At 35.1% G+C, this 18,145-nt stretch overlaps 3 protein-coding genes across 4 annotated transcripts in view; 1 reads left to right on the forward strand and 2 right to left on the reverse strand.

Annotated features, from left to right (window-relative positions):
• Positions 1 to 12,557, reverse strand: part of LOC124413732 — a 31,659-nt gene extending 19,102 nt beyond the window's left edge. The window contains exons 1-7 of the mRNA XM_046894500.1: positions 12,433 to 12,557; positions 11,117 to 12,237; positions 10,435 to 11,058; positions 9,926 to 10,261; positions 9,600 to 9,824; positions 9,287 to 9,464; positions 8,972 to 9,182 (exon numbers count right to left, since the gene is read on the reverse strand). Coding sequence (XP_046750456.1) covers positions 8,972 to 9,182; positions 9,287 to 9,464; positions 9,600 to 9,824; positions 9,926 to 10,261; positions 10,435 to 11,058; positions 11,117 to 12,179 — 2,637 coding nt within the window. The 5' untranslated portion in view covers positions 12,180 to 12,237; positions 12,433 to 12,557. The remainder of the gene's footprint in view (positions 1 to 8,971; positions 9,183 to 9,286; positions 9,465 to 9,599; positions 9,825 to 9,925; positions 10,262 to 10,434; positions 11,059 to 11,116; positions 12,238 to 12,432) is intronic.
• Positions 12,558 to 13,016: 459 nt separating this feature from the next.
• The window catches only part of LOC124413748, a 37,980-nt gene continuing 32,851 nt past the window's right edge, over positions 13,017 to 18,145 (forward strand). The window contains exons 1-3 of the mRNA XM_046894501.1: positions 13,017 to 13,298; positions 13,632 to 13,962; positions 14,106 to 14,254. Of these exons, the coding sequence (XP_046750457.1) occupies positions 13,663 to 13,962; positions 14,106 to 14,254 (449 nt within the window). The 5' untranslated portion in view covers positions 13,017 to 13,298; positions 13,632 to 13,662. The remainder of the gene's footprint in view (positions 13,299 to 13,631; positions 13,963 to 14,105; positions 14,255 to 18,145) is intronic.
• Positions 16,403 to 18,145, reverse strand: part of LOC124413759 (carbohydrate sulfotransferase 11) — a 31,950-nt gene continuing 30,207 nt past the window's right edge. For both annotated transcript variants that reach the window (XM_046894521.1, XM_046894511.1), the window contains exon 7: positions 16,403 to 17,460. In XM_046894521.1, coding sequence (XP_046750477.1) covers positions 17,373 to 17,460 — 88 coding nt within the window. In that variant the 3' untranslated portion in view covers positions 16,403 to 17,372. The remainder of the gene's footprint in view (positions 17,461 to 18,145) is intronic.

Consider the following 18,145-nt stretch of genomic DNA (forward strand, 5'->3'; position numbering starts at 1 on the left):
TGGCTGTCTGCTGATACAAGTAGAGCAATCCAGTTTATGACATTTTTTTTTGTTTGCAGTCTCCTAAAGACCCGGTGGATAACTGTGTTCGCTACTGTTTGGATAGTGTCTTGCACATATATATTCGTAGACGCAATTTATCTACTAAAGGAAAGATTCAGGCTCCTGAACGAACATCTCGTAAAAATCACCCAGAAGGCAAAGGAATCTCGGCTTGAGGTAGTGTATATATATATATATATATATATATATATATATATATATATATACATATATTAGGGTGGCGCAAAAAAAACGACTATTTTTTTTTTTTGAGTCTCGTGTGACAAAATGTTAGTTTTAGATGTTTTAAGAGCCCACTCCAAAGGACAGCTCAAAATAAAAAATTTTAATAGGTCGCTCCAAATTTTTGAAAATGTCAAGAATCGTCAAAAAATTAAATTAAAAAAATTATATTTTCAGTATTTTGTTCCATTTTTAATTCATGTCGTGGTGTGTTGTTATCGATTCTTTCTTACTAAATTGGAGAAAAAAAATGTATGACATTTTAATATGAATATTAAAAGGTCGCTCGAAAAAATCTAAAGAAATGCACCAAAAAATGGAAAAAAAATTATGAGCGACCTTTCGAAATTCAAATTTTGAACTGAAACTTTCGGAAACTTATTTTTTTTTTGTCTATAAAATTATACCGTAACGAGAACAAAAATTTAAAAAAAAAAAACGATTTTTGACGATTTCTGTCGTTTTAAAAAATGTGGAGCGACTTCTTGAAATTTTTTTTTTTAACTGTCCTTTGGAGTGGGCTCTTAAAACATCAAAAACTAACACTTTGTCACACGAGACTCAGAAAAAAAAAAAAAAAAAAAGTCGGTTTTTTGCTTCACCCTAATATATACATATATAAATTCATTTACCAAAAGAGTCATATTCAGATAATGAATATAACCTGAAATTGAAGTATTTCTCATCAGAATTGTTTTTAAATTATTATACGATAATACAAAGTAGGTAAAAATTTTCTGCATATTTTTCAGGCATCATTCAGCAGTTGTAGAATTTCGACGAAGATCCGTTCGATTGCTGCGACTCATAAGATGTTGACCAGATCGGCAATGGAACTTAATCAGATATTCGGTGTCACGATAGTAAATATTCGATACTTACGTTACTTTTATGACGCACAAAAGTCGTTTATACACAAAACATATTCATATTTTTTTACAGGCTGTAGCAGTTCTTTATCACACCATATCTCTGACAGTTTGTTTCTACTTTGTTTATGGAAATATCATTCATCGTCCGAGCGTCAAGTATCTTGATTATGTTCTCCACATGTTTGCTACAGGAACGATGAACTGCATTCAGATTATTATTTTAGTAGCGACTTGCACCTTGGCGAAGAATCAGGTGAAATATCCATCTTTGTTGCACGAATTTTGAAATGAATTCGCATCATCATTCAAGTTCGTTAAGGGGAACTGCAAGTGAAATTTTAGCCCTACGATATATATATATATACATATATATATATGTATGTTACAAAGCCGTTGATTTTTTTCTACATGGTTTTGGATAAGAAATGACGTCCCGTGTCGATGAATAATTCCCGCCAAATCTTTGCAACTTTCGAAATTTATATTTTTGAACGAAGAAGAATGTCGCAAAATCCATGGTTGAAGTTGTTCGAAATAGTCAACAGGACGTGTGAAAAATTCAGCGAATCTTAATGTCAAGTATAAATGCATCGAAGGGCTAGAATTTCACTTTCGGGTCTCTTTAACGTCAAACGTGAAACAGAGAAAACGAAACTTTGAAACTTTTCGATTTCAGGCTTCGTCAACAGGGCAGCTGATTCATGACTTAAAGTTCAGCGAGTTCGACACAGTGTTGAACGATTCGGTAAGCAAGAGGATTTTTATGCACACAAAATTCTTTGCCTGCGACCTCATTTTCTGTACTGCAAATAATTGGACTCAATATCTTGCCTCTTATCAAAATTGGAAACTTCGTGGCGATGACAGATATTCCGCTTTTAACGATGCTTTTTTCCTTATTACTTTTAATTTTCCACTACTGATGTAGTCTGACTGTCAAAGACTCTTATCGAAACATTTCCACACAGTGCTTCAGAATTGGACGAATGTATGAAGAAAACTGAACGTCAGGTTGGAGCTCTACGATTAACCTGTTTAGTCGGCCAAAACTGTTGACCTGATTCATTGGCAGATGGTTTAACCGGTCAACGAACTCGCTTTGCTCAGGCAGTGAAACCACCCTTGGGAATAATCTTCCGGTTCGTTCTTCTGGTAAATGATGTACTATTATTCTCCTGTCACGAGATTTTCCTCGTTTTATTTCCCTGGTCAAGGAACTGCAATTTTATTACGTTCATAATTATCCGTTTGAAAATATGTTTCATATCAAAACAGCAAATTTAGTTTCTCCCGCTCATGATCATTGAATTGAAAACATCATTCATCAAGTCCTATTTGTTTGTTTTTTTTTTTTTTGTTTTGATAATGTCTAGTGAATTATGCAAATCAAATAGATTATTAGCTATACGGATAGTGACGAAAAATTTGATGATGTTTATCATCTGCTATAAGTGACCAATGATCTTGATAAAACACGGTTGAAAAATGTGTGTTTCTATTGAATATTCAATTTTAATCAAATTAAACATTCAACGGATCGAAAATTCTACCTGCTTAACCACACGAACCATGTGAACGATCAGTTTATTAAACAGATCGACCGTTTCGGCCGGGTTAATCGGTTAAACCATCGGCCAATTCATCGCGTTAGGCATTTTGGCCGGCTAAATCGGTTGATCGTACAGCGATCATATTTGTCAGATGAAGTCGAATGTTGATGATGAAAGAAATTATGCTTTCATTTCCAGATTCAATTATTCTCGTTGCAGCTGCATCACGAGAAAGTTGACTTCTCTGGTCTCGGATTATTTACATTGGATGCAACTCTCGTTCAATCGGTAAGTATTTATTGATTATTCAAAGCCGTTTAACGTGTCGTCACATGTTTCGCTCGACGATTAAAAATTTTAAGGAAAGAATGACAGAGTTTTTCAACTACTTATGATCAATTGCTTAAATTACAGATAGCTGCAACTGTGACCACATATCTAATAATTCTCATACAATCCGATGCGGCGGTGAAGAATGCCGCAACCACACATCAGGGCGCAGCAAACAATACTTCACTCGCATGATTAATTGCATTCTCGTGAAAGAATTTTGGTAACGCAATTAGACATACACGGTAGATTCGTTTGCTTCTACTTTCCAATGACTCATCCTATTCGCGAGATTATCATCTTCTACAATCTCAATGAAACACTAATTCTAATCACGTTACCATCGTCAAATATTTGACTCTGCAACTTTGCACCAAGGTCCGTTGTGATTAACGAATGCCAACCGAAACTAGCAAAATTCAGATTCAGTTAATTTGTATGACACCTTTTTCGAATAAAATGAATTTCCATAGATTGCAATCGAAAGAATCTACTCGATTCTCATTTTGTCAATTGGAAGCGATTCGAAATAAAACATCGATTAATAAATTAATAAAAAGTGTTGGTGGCAATCAGACGGGTGTCAAAATTCCAATATTTATTTATAACCATTCGGAGTAATTCAGGAAAAAAATAAAATACGATTCCTCAATTTTTTTAAACTACCGTGGAAAATAAATTTCCATAAAAATGTGCATACAGGTACACTAGAATGAGAATGGAGGTGTTTAAACAAATAAAATATTCCTGTATTGCATATAGGACTTCATTTCCAACTCAACTCTGGCAACATTATTAACTTTAAAAGTGGGACTAGATGTTTATTGCAATATTGTGTGAAGAATTCTCAACAGAGATTAATAATGAAAAAATAAATTGTAAAAAATGCATACAAGTAGCATATGGATGTAGGTCAACGGAAGCGGGTTACAAGTTACAAGATTACAAGTTCTGGTGGCGGTAGTGGTAGGGGACGGAGATTAAAAAATGTACTTTTCAAAATGAAATTAAAATAAAAAAATTTCAAGTACTATAAAAATAAACGACTGGCATGCATTTCACATTTCCAAAGTTCAACATATTTCAGACATAATCAACAAAGACAATGTATCGTTAAATATGACACATTGTAGTATTATTAATACACAACTCCGGCATTCAATTTTGAAACTTCACTGGAATTTTTATTTTTCCGATGAAAAAAATTATTCCAACAGATGAAAAAAAAACGGATAAAAGCATGTTTGTATGAAAAATCATTGTAATGTTACCTTTAATGTATAACTGTGATCATTTCATTAGTCTGACAAGTATAATATATATTATTGATAGTGTATAAAGATACAGAGAGAAATAGTTGAAAATTGAAAAAACAAGAGAGTAAACCAGGAAACCCGAAAAAAAACTTATAAGCGGGAGAAAAGAGTTACTTTTCTCCCGCGCTTATCAGGTCAAAAAAGTAAACATTATCGGTGAATTGAGAGTAAAACAATTTTTGTCGTCGATTCAGAAGTTCAATATCATACACTGTTGGATTGACATTAAATCATGTAATTCTATACTTCGTTTTTCTTGCAATCTACTATATTCAACAGCATAAATAGTCGAATGTAGAATTGGATGGTCGTGCGCAGCACGGTGATTCATGTCGTTCGAGCAGCGTACTTTTATACAATGATTTCAACAGCGCGAGCGCGAAGGAAACTCATCGTCAAAGTTGTGAGACGTAAGATTCGAGGGCTGTCCTTAAGGGGGTGCAACGAATGAGTCTCGTCACCAAAAATTACATCCGCGATCCACAGTGTATATTATAAGGTATCTTCTAGTTTGAAAAACAAGTTTTTTCTTGGGTAACGATTTTCGTGAAAGTGAACATATCGATCAACATATTATTGGTTTGGATTTTTGACGTTCATTCATCAATTCTAATATGAAATGGTCTGCGAGTGAAAGTGAAAACGTGGTTTTGACGCTAAAATTCAAAGGTTTATAGGAAAATTTTTGTGCTACGGGTCTGTACGCAGGTTTTCTTAACTGGTTTTTCGAATTTCGATATAAATGTGATACGCATACTTTATACCTGTACGTATTACAAGACGAAATACATCGGAGAAGGTAAACTGGTGAAAAACAATCATGATGCTGATCAGAGATGCGTGGCGTGTTCAAAGTAAGTTATGGCGAAAAGTATTAATTGCACTTAATGAGTTCGTTTTGATAGTAGACATGTAAATAAAAGCCTTTTTTGAAACACGTCACGTTACTGCAACTGTAAAATGGCGAAGCATGAGCAAAGTTTGACAAGAGCATTCAATTTCTTGGGGTGTAATCGACCGATTCTCTGATTCAAAGATTCGAAAAAGTTCGACTCAGATTTTTATTCGGTACTGAATCCCGCTACGTGTTTTGGCCACGTTACTGGAATATTTCCACTGACACTCGAAGGACCCGTCGGAAGAAGAAAGTACTCGACAAGTAACGTTGGAGTGATTTACGGAGCGACTGTTTTATCTTTGATAATAGCGAATCTATTTCTTGGGACAAACGAGACGAACAAAAGACACGGAAGGTACATAAAATTTATTTATTGGTTCGTTATTCGCTGAGTGCTGTTACATTCTTTTTCACTTCTAGTCTGTCCAACTACACGGTGGTACAAATGAGTATAAACTTTGAATTGTCGTTGGACGTGATTTTGATGGTTATAATATTTGCATCCGTCATGCGAGGCAGAGAAAAGGTATTTCACTATAATTAGTTCGCTTTTACATCGACAGACTTTGATGACATTGGATCAATGAACGACTCGATAAATTTTTAGCTAGCAGATGTACTCGAAACTATAAGGCAACAAGATGACACGTTGCATAATCTTGGAAGTCGAATAGACTACGCAGCGGAGTCCCACAGGAGATACATCAAGATGGGAATATTTCTAACAATAATATTAACGCTCTACATTAACGACTTTTACTACCAATCAGATTTCAATTCACGGTGAGTACTCGCACCGCGTAAAAAACGAATGAGAATTCACACGTCATTTGTGAGGATGGCATTCCAAAGTACTTCACGACTCTTTACAAAAATTTTAAATTCCAACAGCTATCCGTTAGACTGGCTTGCATGGATATGTCCAAATATTGTACTAAACGCCAACACGTGTCTTTGTGTAAACATAATTTCACTCCTACGTCAAAGATTCAGACTTTTGAACGAACATCTGAGGAAACTGATCGATGAGATGAAGGATTTTCGACCCGAGGTAACGGTAATCGTCACCAAATTTAAGGATTATCAGTTCTTTTGAATAGTAAACTTTCGATGGTCTGTTCGAATGAAATGCAGAGCAAATCTAAACCAATCATCACGATTCCCTTGTTATTGGATTGACCATTATTTTCCAGACAATATACAATCAGCGTAGAATATGTTCGAGACTTCGTTCCATAGCTAAGGTGCATCGTGCATTATGCGACGCGGCGGTAGAAATCAACGAAATATATGGCAACAATGCGGTAAATTTTCGATCTAACTTTTGCGTAAACGAATGAATAAGCTGAAAACAATAACTCGTAATTTCGTACAGGTAGCAGCAGCAATTTATAGTCTGATAATGGTGACATCTTCCTTGTACTACATCAGTCAAAGATTGAGAAATGCAGATTACGCCTACGATGAAATCATTGGATACTTTTGTTGGGGAATAATCAACTCGATCGATATTGTTCTCGTTGTAACGGTTTGCGTTATGGTTCAGAATCAGGTAAGACCTGTTCGTATCCAAGAATTTAACCGTTTGCCCTGATACCAAGTGCCTAACGAGTTCATTCGATTCTTCGAAACTCTCTGTTCGCAGACTTGTCTCACAGGGAAACTGATTCACAAGATCGATATCAGCGAGAATGATACTTTGTTGAATAACGTGGTACGCGATACAATTTTCATGCATGAAATGGAATAAATTCGACATCAGTTACAGCTAAGCTTCATAATGATGGTAAAAAAGACGTTTTTTTACTTGCAGATTCACTCATTTTCATTCCAACTGCATCACGAGAGGGTCGAGTTTTCCGGTTCTGGATTATTCCGACTGGATGCAACTCTCATTCAGTCAGTGAGTGACGATGATATATACTTTTAGTCACATCAAGAACAGCGTTTTGTCCGTAAATTTAATTCAACAAAATTGAGACAAGATTTTTCGACTCGTTGTGAAAGAATGCATTTATTTTAGATCGTTGGAACCGTCACCACGTATCTCGTTATTCTGATACAATTTGACTTGGCAGTGCTGCACTTCACCGCATCTAATTATAGAGCAAACAACTCAAGCAGCATAAAGTAAATCCCGGAAATTTCAAGAAAACATTTTAGCGTATTAAGTGGAAACCATGATTACAGCTATACTTGACAGTGAAACAAACATTGCTCTTTTCAAACCTATGGTCGAGGGCAGGATCGAATAATGGCGGTCAGCAGCTCCTGACCGCTTTTGCATCATTCGCAATTCGGCCATTCATGGGTTCATTTGCATTGCATTTTTCGCACTTTTGCATAAGGTAAAATTTGTCAATTGATAGGTTATTAATTATCGTAAGTGTGTAGGTTGGACGGCGTTCAAACTTCTTGAGAAACGTGAACGTCGCCTTCCTTTTCACGATTGTGATGTTATCGTATCAATCACCAAATGGTCGCTGTATTTTTATTGGAAAAAACATATCAGTCGATAACTTGTCGAGACGTACGTAAGAAATGTGATGAATTCGTTATAACTTCACGCATATATGCCTGAAAATTATTCTGATTGCACGATTGGCGGATCTACCAATCTTCTTAATTTATACTTGCCTTGCCGATCAGCTCTTAATATTGTCAATGGTCAAAGAATACCGAAAAAAACATTACGTAATATTTGAACCCTTCCTTTGGGGTAAGCTTGGTTTCCATAATTGTTAATAACTCGTGAAATGCTTATCGAAATTCTTTCAAAACATTGATTGCTTTTAACCATGTTTTTGCACTTTGCAAAATGTAACATCGATCACGAAGAAACAAAGCTTTCTAGAGTTTTGAATGGAACTTTCTGAAATCCTCTGCAAACCGGCAAACCCGTGGTGTGATCACGAGTAGTGAATTCCAAGAGTATTGTTACGAAAATGAATTTTTTGAAAGAACAATATGATAATGCAATGTTTCATCGACTCTGATTGCTTACTGTTTGCAGGAAACGATTTAAGTTTCTTAATCTTTCAAAATGAACAACATAATCCCTTTGAGGACTTAGAAATCGATCTTGGCAAGATCAGATGCACGTTAATCTCATGAAAAATCATACATCTGTAAACAATCTCGGTTGCTCAAAGTCTCTTAATTTTAAAAAGGTATACTATAAACTGATTTGCAAAGGGGTTTGAATTCGTTGAGATGGCACTATTGCAGTCAAGATAAGCTAAAATATTTCCGCGTTCACCTTCAGTATTTGAAGTGCGAAATAAAAATTTCTTTTTCACAGAACTTGGCATGCGAGATCAGGCACTGTGTAGAAAAATTCCTATTTTAATTATCGCTGAAAGTGAGGTATGAAACAAACAGGTACTCGTGTAAATAGTTACAAGCATCAGACATCTCAACTATTTGTTGACCGATATATATAACGCCTTACTTAATATGTATCGCTTTTTTCTTGCGCTACAGATCATATCACGTCAATCACTGAATGCTTTTTATAGTTTCGTCAAATTAATAGTACTATGAGATAATCTACAATTTTCATTGTAGAAATATTTAAATGCATCGTAAAAGTGGGCTAATTGTAGTTACAATTAATACACAAGTTAAAGTGCAATTATGGTAGCTGGATTTTTACATTCCTTTATCAACGGTGAAATTCCACTTCAATAGAAATTATTATAATAACGAATTATAGTATACCTGCAAAATAGTTGAGAAGTTGGTCCACGTGTCACCGTCATGGGTAGAGATATCTTCACCAAGTGTATCCAAGAATCCATCGTACGCAGGATAGCAAGTTTCTCCATCAGGAAAGGTGGTGCAGCTGATTTCTGGTCGACTATTGGGGTAATCCTTTTTCACATAAATGTCAAAACTGAAACAGCATCCGCTGCAGCAAGTGTCCTCATTTCTGAATTACAAAAAACATGTTTATACGTTTATTGGTCTGATATGATTTGAAATATTTAGTGATGAGGTGTAAAAGAAAAAGTGATCAGTGGATCTTATTCTTACCCAGTGATCAACGCCCGCATTAGAAAACATTTTGAATTGTCCATCCTGACGAATATCGCCGAATTCAACTCCAGTGGAAGAGTTTTCGACAAAACTGCCAACTCTTGGGCCATACGAAAATAATTTCTGGGTGATCCGATGTCGGCAATGTAATCGTTTTTGAAAGTGTGAGTTTCCACTATAGTAGAATTAAAATGGTGGTTAAATTAAAGCATGTATAAGTATCAATTATTGCAAGTCTGAAATCATTTTTGTAATTTACCTTGACAGCTAGAGTCAATTTTTTTGATTAATGTGTGAAGATTATGCTTACAGTCAATATCACAGTTACGAAATTGAAGGGTTTTCAGTGACTCTCTGTAAGCGAGATCCAGGCTTTTGACTTGATGACTATTAGAGTCGGTATTCGAAATCAGTCCATTCGAAATCGAGAATTCGTTGCCAGTCTTTACTCTGCTGCATTGATTCGATAGGCTTGATTCGATAAACTTAGAAGCAGCAATTATATTTGTTGCCAGCTGTATTTTTTTCAGATTCGCTGTATAAAATGATACAGAGTCCTAAGTATCGTATTGAACAATGCCAGAACATGCAACCTATTCAAATTGCAACTATATAAACAAATCTTGAATAACTCACCTTGGACAATGGGATGATCACCCTGAATACCCGTTAGAATATCCAAAATCAATGTGATATTCTCTTCCTGAATTTTCATGAGATCAGCTATACTTTTATCTTGCGCATCGGTAGTAGTCAGTAAATCGATAAGCTCTGGATACGATGCCAGTTCAATTAGTATATCAATAATCCTTGAATAAAGAGGTATCGAGAGCCAAATTTCGAAAAATGTGTCTATGCATAGTTTGGATTTAATGAACGGAAGCAGCACAGACTCTTCAATAATTTTTACAACGCAGTAAAAGTTGCTATTCAGTAGAAGAAGCGATTCATTCGATACCGTTAGAGATAATTCTGCAAGAAATACTCACAATTTAATCATGTATGAAAATTACTCAATTACGTATGATCCACACGTTGTTCTGACATGAACTCATAGATTTTGTCCAAAAAGATGAAACTTTTTATGAAATTTCTGAAGAGATGATAAAATAAACTGACTGAGAAAAAACATTGATGTTGTGTACCTTTCGGAGTTTTAACGTTGGCAATGAAAGTAGACACGATATCATTGTCCATCTGGTTGATGAGTGGTTCGTTTCGTTGTTCGATTACGCTGTGATTATTTATGCTATTTGTACTAGAATTGCTTGCGGAACAAATAAATTTACCAATGGGGATACTCTTGGTCGAATATTTTCTGTTTTGTAATCTTGGTGCACATTGTGACTGAGACCCTAATTCAAACGACGGATTTGTGATAATGTTACATCGATTCCGGTCGGATGAACGAATATCTGGCGTTCTGTGTTTTGAAGAACAACTTTGTGTAGCTATATTTTCATTCTCCATAAGCCGATTGATGGTCTTGAATATCAGCGAAGAGTAACAGGAAGGCTTACAAATAGTCGATTCCTCAAGGCTCCGTTCATCGAACAGATTGCCATTCAACGTAAGATTGAAAGTGAAGTATGAATGAGTTGTTGGACAACCAGGCGTCACGCAATTCAGAGACAAGTTGTCGCATTCGTTTCGAAAACAGTTCAAAAATCTTATAAGAATCAATTCGATCTCATTGTTTTTCCTTTTGAAGATATCGAGCAACGGCAGAAGATGGAATTCAGGTGATAATGATCCGGCACTTCGGATTTCTGGAAAAGAATAAACACCTGTAATTCAAAAAAAAAAGATTTAAGTTGTTTTACTTACCTGTTGCATTAATACTTGTGTTCAATTCATAGGCTGGCTCGCTGGTCAGGGCATCGGTAAGTTCGAGTAAAATTTTTTTCAGAACCCCAACTCTGATGCCATTATATCTATTGTGAATATCGACAGTTCCGTTATTGTCAATATAATCTTTGATTTCCATAAGCACAGATGCCATATTCCTTGCCGGATTCCAGTTGTCTAGTTTGACGAAGTCTTCTTGATCGAATACACCCTTCAACTTTGGTCTGACAAATCGAAGAAACGGAGGATGAGACGGATACAAATCCATAGCAAAGCCAAGTTCTAACTGAATGTGATCATATCCATACAATTGCTTCACGACTCTTAGATCTTGTGATATTTTTGACTTGGGACGAAAATTTTTCAAGAATACAGACCATCTACAAATGTTATTGTCTATCGGATCGACAACTATACCGCTAGACACTTCGCTGCCCATTATGTTTATCAGATCGTTGATAAGAATGGCGGAGGCAGCTGAATTGCTAAAAACTTGTTGAGGATGCTCCATGCTAACACTGTCGAACATGTCTGATATTTTTGGACGATTGTATTTCAGTCTCAGCTCTCCTTCCTTTGCTCTCCACTCTCTTTTCTTTTTAGAAATTATACATTCCCACTGAGTGATTTCACTCGAGTCAGAATCTTCCGAGCTCGAGATATCAACGTCGTCCTCGTTATCGGATTCTAGGTCAGAACTGTCGTGACGACAATTTTCAGAGGAAGGTGTGTAGTATAGAAATGCCTTTGCTAATATAGCCCCAATGGTTAATTTCTCTGGAAAATCTATAATGAATTCGTTTAGGGCGATGCACCAGAAATCCGTGCACTCTGTTTCCACGTAGAAGCTGTCTTCGTGCTTCGGATAACCAGCAGGACAAAGTAAACGGAACTTGGTATCATGTATCGATAAATCAAAAACTAGACGACCATCTTCAGTAACACTTTTCCCCTCGCAGGAAAATTTCCCAGGATTTTTGTTCTGCCACGTCGTAAAGTCAGACATCAATGCTTCGTGTTCCGGAAAGCAGTCCTTGTCCATTGTGCTCTACGTATCGATGGAGGATGTGAGACGTAGGGATTGGATATTCAAATTATTTCTACAACAATAGACATTGTGATCATTGTAAAAAGTCATTCTCACTTGCAACTGAATCAATCGTCACAAGTCAAGCAAAAGATTATAAACTGAAAGAAGAATTCGACTTTTGTACAGCTAAGTTAAAGTGTAAATAATTATTTATAAACTACGCATCTGTCGAATAATCGTGATCGTTATTAGGATGTTCAATTACCTCAAGTGTTGCGATAGGTCATAGACAAACACCGCACCGCTTCGTCTATCCTTGGCGAATGTCGTCTCAGCAATTTCAAGATACGTGACAAAGAGGTAGATGGTCATCAACCTCGTTCGTCGAAATCCCGATTCCTGAATGCGCAGCAAAACGTGATCTGCGAAAACACAACAAGGGTAGTAGGTACATACATGTATGCGTGTGTATAGATGTGTGTCGATACGTGCAACGCGCATATTTGTATCAGTTGCCAATCTCCAAGAACGAAAATACGCGACTGCGCATCTACGAATACCACGAATGGCGGCTAAGGGATGTAAAATTTCGATCACACGTTACGTTTCGATCAAAATCGGAGTCCGAAAGAAAGCTTACAATTAATTTCGTCGCGCGTCAGTAAATAAAAACATAGATTCGAATACCTCGCGATTCACTTTCCACGGTGATTTCATGTTTTTCATTTCACGGTTGGTACAACTTAGTCACGTGACATCTGTCACGTGATCCTTCAAAAAACGTTTCCCGCCACAAATCGAATAGCTGCGCACTTCACTCATCACTGACCACAGCCAGTGATCACAGCTGACTGCACGCATGCATTGCGACACGTCGGCAGTTGTTTTTGGTTAGGTTAGTTTACGCTCGTTCCGTCGTCATACCAGCTCGAAAAGTGGCCAATGACTGATACGGTGTAGGTTTTGATACGTAAGACGGTTTCGAGACACGTTTTGATGTTGGGCCGAACCGACCGAATTCCTTGCTGCGACGAAGAATGTGAAAATCGCTGATTGTCATTTGTTGACATAACGCTGCGGGAGAAAAGTAGATTGTCAACTGTCACGTGGCTTACCTCGCGAAGATCACCGGTAATTATTTATTTCTGATACGCTAGTTGATATTAGGGATATTCTATGACATTGAAGTTAGTAACGTTACCGTCACAGAACATCGAAGAAAAGAAATATTCAAGTTTTCATCGCTTGACGGCCTTTGAGGAGGTTCAAGCCAGTCTAGTATCACCTAAATGGTAGGAAAATATTTTATTCCTGTTTCCAACCCCTGAACATTATACGACCCTTATACGACCTGACTAATAACAGTCGTGAAATTGATTTTTTGACACTTATGCTTTACTTGAACGTTTCAGCATTTTATCTCGTGAATTTCCGATTACATTTCCGGTACCGATTCTTTTTCAGGTAACAAGAAGCTGCGAAATCGTGAGAAACAATGGACATACTAGATGACATGGATATGTTTGAGGACAGTCCAAGTGGCATCGCTCTCGGTGATCCGTTGGAGCATTTGTTGCAAGTGAGCCCGTCAACATGTGCAGAAGTTGCTGAAAGTTCGAAGGAACTTAATCCCATCAAAGATCATTTATTGAAGCAGTTGAACGAGGTGGAAGATCGTCTCGAGGGGAAGAAGAAGGAAATCGAAGAAACTGATGTCTTAAAAGACAAGATTCTTCGTAAATTTTCTTCTCGTGCATTCTACGGACCGAATTCTTCCTCGGATTCGGATAGCGATGTGAGTTGGACTTGGTTTAAGCCAGTTGGTGACATTACTCGATGGAAATGAAAGAGAATTTATTTGAACTATATGATGTTTCTAAGCATGAAAAAAAAGGTTTGTCTATTTGAAATTTATGTTGATGTACAACATTTTTACAGCTATTTACCATCAATGGAGAGCCAATTGTGAAGAGAAGGAGAAAGTCTGAACGTTTGAAAGAACAGCCACTCGTCGTCAAAGATACATGGCAGCATATTACGGATGAAAAATGGATCGTTGGCATTATCCTGCAAAATACATCCAATCGGTAAGTATTATTCTTTTTATTCTTACCATTTATTATTATATAGCATATTATTTTGACAAAGAATTCAGCAGCATGAACTGATTTCAAATATACACCAGTTTTTTTTTTATCTCAAAGGAAAAGATTGCTACTTTGTCAAATATTTTTTCTTCTTCAGTGCTAATAACATTCGATTAGCGATTTCCTAAAATGTAAAAAATTTCAGACCTTAGTTCAGAACGTTATTCCATGCTTTGATGAAATTTTGCAATATGTTGAATTGCAGTTTGCTTTGAACATGCACAACGTTTATTTCTACGTTTTACGATCAGGTTGCGTTGACTTATTTTCAGATTGATTGGTAGAGGATAGTTGATTGATAATGTAATCGGCGCTTCAAGCTCTAACAATTTATTAATCCTTTTTTCGTAAAACACATATCGCGAAGCGATGCGTTTATGTATCACACATAATAATATTTACAGATCTCTAGAATTAGTTTCATCTTTGCTTATCTAATCGGTATTGTTTAGGAAGGGTATTTTTTTCTTTATTATTCATTACCGTATATGTATGTATCGTGTCACGCATATTTAATTATATATGTATACTCGCGTAAATTATTAGTTACTTTGGTCGATTTAACAAACTTACCCAATTCTATAAATTATCTAATTGTAAGTATAATGTATATAATATACTAAGTAGCATAGATTATTATTTCTATATAAAATTTTCACATAGTTTATGTTGAATTACATTTACTTGTATAATAGTTTCAATTTTTTTCAAACACCATTTGATGGTACAACGAAACATTATTAATTTACTTGATTATACTACGATACTTCGATATAATTAAATCCAAATTCCTTCAATAACTGCAAAGTTAGAAGCCGTTTAATTTTTCATTCTTCTGCTTCTTTTTCAATTCAACAAATCACGCGTTATATAATATAAAATTTCTAATAAATTCTCAATTGTGGTATAATAAATTCGATACAATATTGTGCAATTAAAAGAGATTATTTATTTTTATTCTCGGACATAAATATTGATAAAAAAAAACTCTCCAATACAAGGACAAAATATGAAAATCGCACAAGAATCAACAAATTCCGCATCTTGATTCGTTACGCATAAAATTATATACTCATAAACTCAAATTACTGCAGAAATTCAAAACCAGAAATAACAAGAATCTTCTAAGGCTGGAAGTGCATGTTAGGTGAAAAATTTTCAAAGATTCGTTGCAACTCGCGGTTGTAATTATACGTGATGTAACTTTAAAAAGTACCCAATAATTACGAAACGACGGGGAAGGAATATTTTGGCCCCCTTACAGATTGGGAGTGTACATTTTTTATTTCTCTGTGTTCTTTAAGTATCCTAGTTTCAGGGCTATTAATATAGGCATATTCAATCAGGTATCTAAAATTACGAATTTACCTACCAAGCTATGTAGATAGCACCAAACGCTTGTTTATACCTCAACGCGACTTTTTATCCTCAATATAGTTCAAAATTATTCCTATTATTATTATTATTATTATTATTATTGTTTTTATTATCATCATTACTATTATTATAACTATATTTATCATCGATGCCAAGAAGTTCGGAAACGGTTTAACATTCTTTCCACCTCATCGTCGTTCAGGGAATTATTATAGTTGATACCGAACGATGAAAAATAATGATTGGAAACAGGATCGGTCCCTTTCAGCATCATTCCGTATAATCATATTATCGCTTTTTAAAGCCTTATTATGGAATGGATATAATACAGTTGTATGTATTCAATTTATACAATATATAATATGCAATGTGTCTATATACATATATATTGTATTGTATGTATATACCTATAAAGGCGCGCAATCAACATATATATGTATATATTTATTCATAGGTATATGGAATTCTATATACGTAAAATAAGCTGTTAAAAATTATCCTATTTTTTTTATACATGTGTAATTCTATATTATGTAGAGATTATTTATATCGCAGATTGTTCTTTTTTTTTTTTTTTTTTTTTTTCACAATTTATTCTATCAACGCGAAGAATATTTTTTTTTCTCTGCTTTCGTTGTCGGTAAGAAATTGCAGTTTCCTACTGTGGTATTTAATTATTATTATTATTATTTATTTATTTATTTATTTATCTTCTTTAACGAATCATTGAACTGCAAAGTCTACGGTTGAAAATTGTCTGAAAATACACAGAAATGCACGCAAAAACACACGTCACACACGTGACGGATTAAGGAAAGTGTATAAATTCAACCTTATAGTATTGAAAATTTTATCGTGCAGTTGCCGGTTTAATTTTGCTTTTCCCTAATTTATTATTGCTATTATTTATTATTCATTTCGTTTTACTACTCAACGCGGAGAAGTTATTTTTAACTGCAGTTCAGATATTAGTTAAATCGCATTTCGAAGTAGAGATTAAAAATACAATTATTGCAGTGAGAGAGAATTGAAATTGGTGCTGATAATAAATTTTTCAAATATCTGTTGTATCATCTTTGGATGGTAATTTGAGGATCGATCGATCAATTAAGGCTATGGATAAAAACTTACAATTAGATAACGTTCGTGTATCCACATTTTTATTTATTTGAACTTATCAATTTTCTGCACTTCGTTATATTTTATTCGTACTTTTACACTCACCCGGTTACTTTGGATATAAAAAAAAAAAAAAAAAAATTTCCCCGACACTTTACTTTTCTCATGATGGAAACAAAGTTTCAGGGGGGAAAATATTTTTGTTTCTAATTAAAGCTTTCGTGTCTACAGGGGAAACCTGTTTAAGCATTTTTAGGGCTTGAGTTAGCTGTCTGGAAGGGTGAAATCAATAGAAGTGGAAGATGGGTGTCTTGCAGTAATTTCTCCCCTTCTGTCTTTGCGATATCTTCTCCTTTTTCTCTCTCACGTCCAAGAGCCGTCAGTCTTCGCATTTTATTTTCCCTTGTCATCTGCTGCAGTCGCGTGTCTATCAGCGTCCCAATTATTATTATTATTTTTTTTTTCTTTCACACTCACTTTTCTCCGTATTTTTTCCCCCGTTTTTTCGATCTCGATTTTCACCTTCACAGTGGATGCGATTTTCCAAGTCTCGTTTTTCTAATTATTTAGGCGACAAAGTCGTCGCTTCGTCTTCTCTTCCAAGTTCGAAATAATCGTCCGGCGAATAATCGAACAGGATAAAGTCGTACCTAAAATGTAAGGAAAAAGAAAAAAAAAAAAAACAACTGATTCAAAAACACAGTCAATTTTTTACCGTAATTAGAGATATTTTGTGATTCCTTGTTTTTTTCACGTCCACGTAGGTATATATATATTTCGAACAATGAGTCTCACATCGATTTTCCCAAAGTGTTGTATTGTTGTAGCTCTTTTTTTTTTTCTCTCTCTCTCTCTTTTCCCCCTTTTCGTGTCAGGAAAATTGTGGCCAATGCTTTCGCACGTCGGTACAATCAATTAATCATTTTTATTTGATTGTTTCGTTTTTAATATAAATTCAGTTACGTGTTTGAATTGAAAAAAAAAATTAATTTTTTCAACAAAGTCTCTCTGTATTTGTTAAAAAATTATTTATCGAACACGCTTTCGTTTATAATTAAAATACGTTCTTTTTCGCGCAAACAAATTAATCGCCGCTGATTGATATTTAATCCGTGAACGTGAATTTAATTTTAACGCATATAAGAAGATGAGTTTAAGGGTTACGTATAATGTAAAGTTAAAAAAATACGCTGTTTCATTTTCTTTCTTACAATATCTCCGTAGCTTGAAGGTTTTCCGAAAAAGTAGAAGGAAAAAAACTTCGATTTTAAAATCATTTTATCGGCTTTGAAATATTCGTTCGTGGTTTTTAAAGCCTAAAAATAAGAAACTTCA

Source organism: Diprion similis, chromosome 2, assembly GCF_021155765.1.
Source record: "Diprion similis isolate iyDipSimi1 chromosome 2, iyDipSimi1.1, whole genome shotgun sequence".
Lineage (NCBI taxonomy): Eukaryota > Metazoa > Arthropoda > Insecta > Hymenoptera > Diprionidae > Diprion > Diprion similis.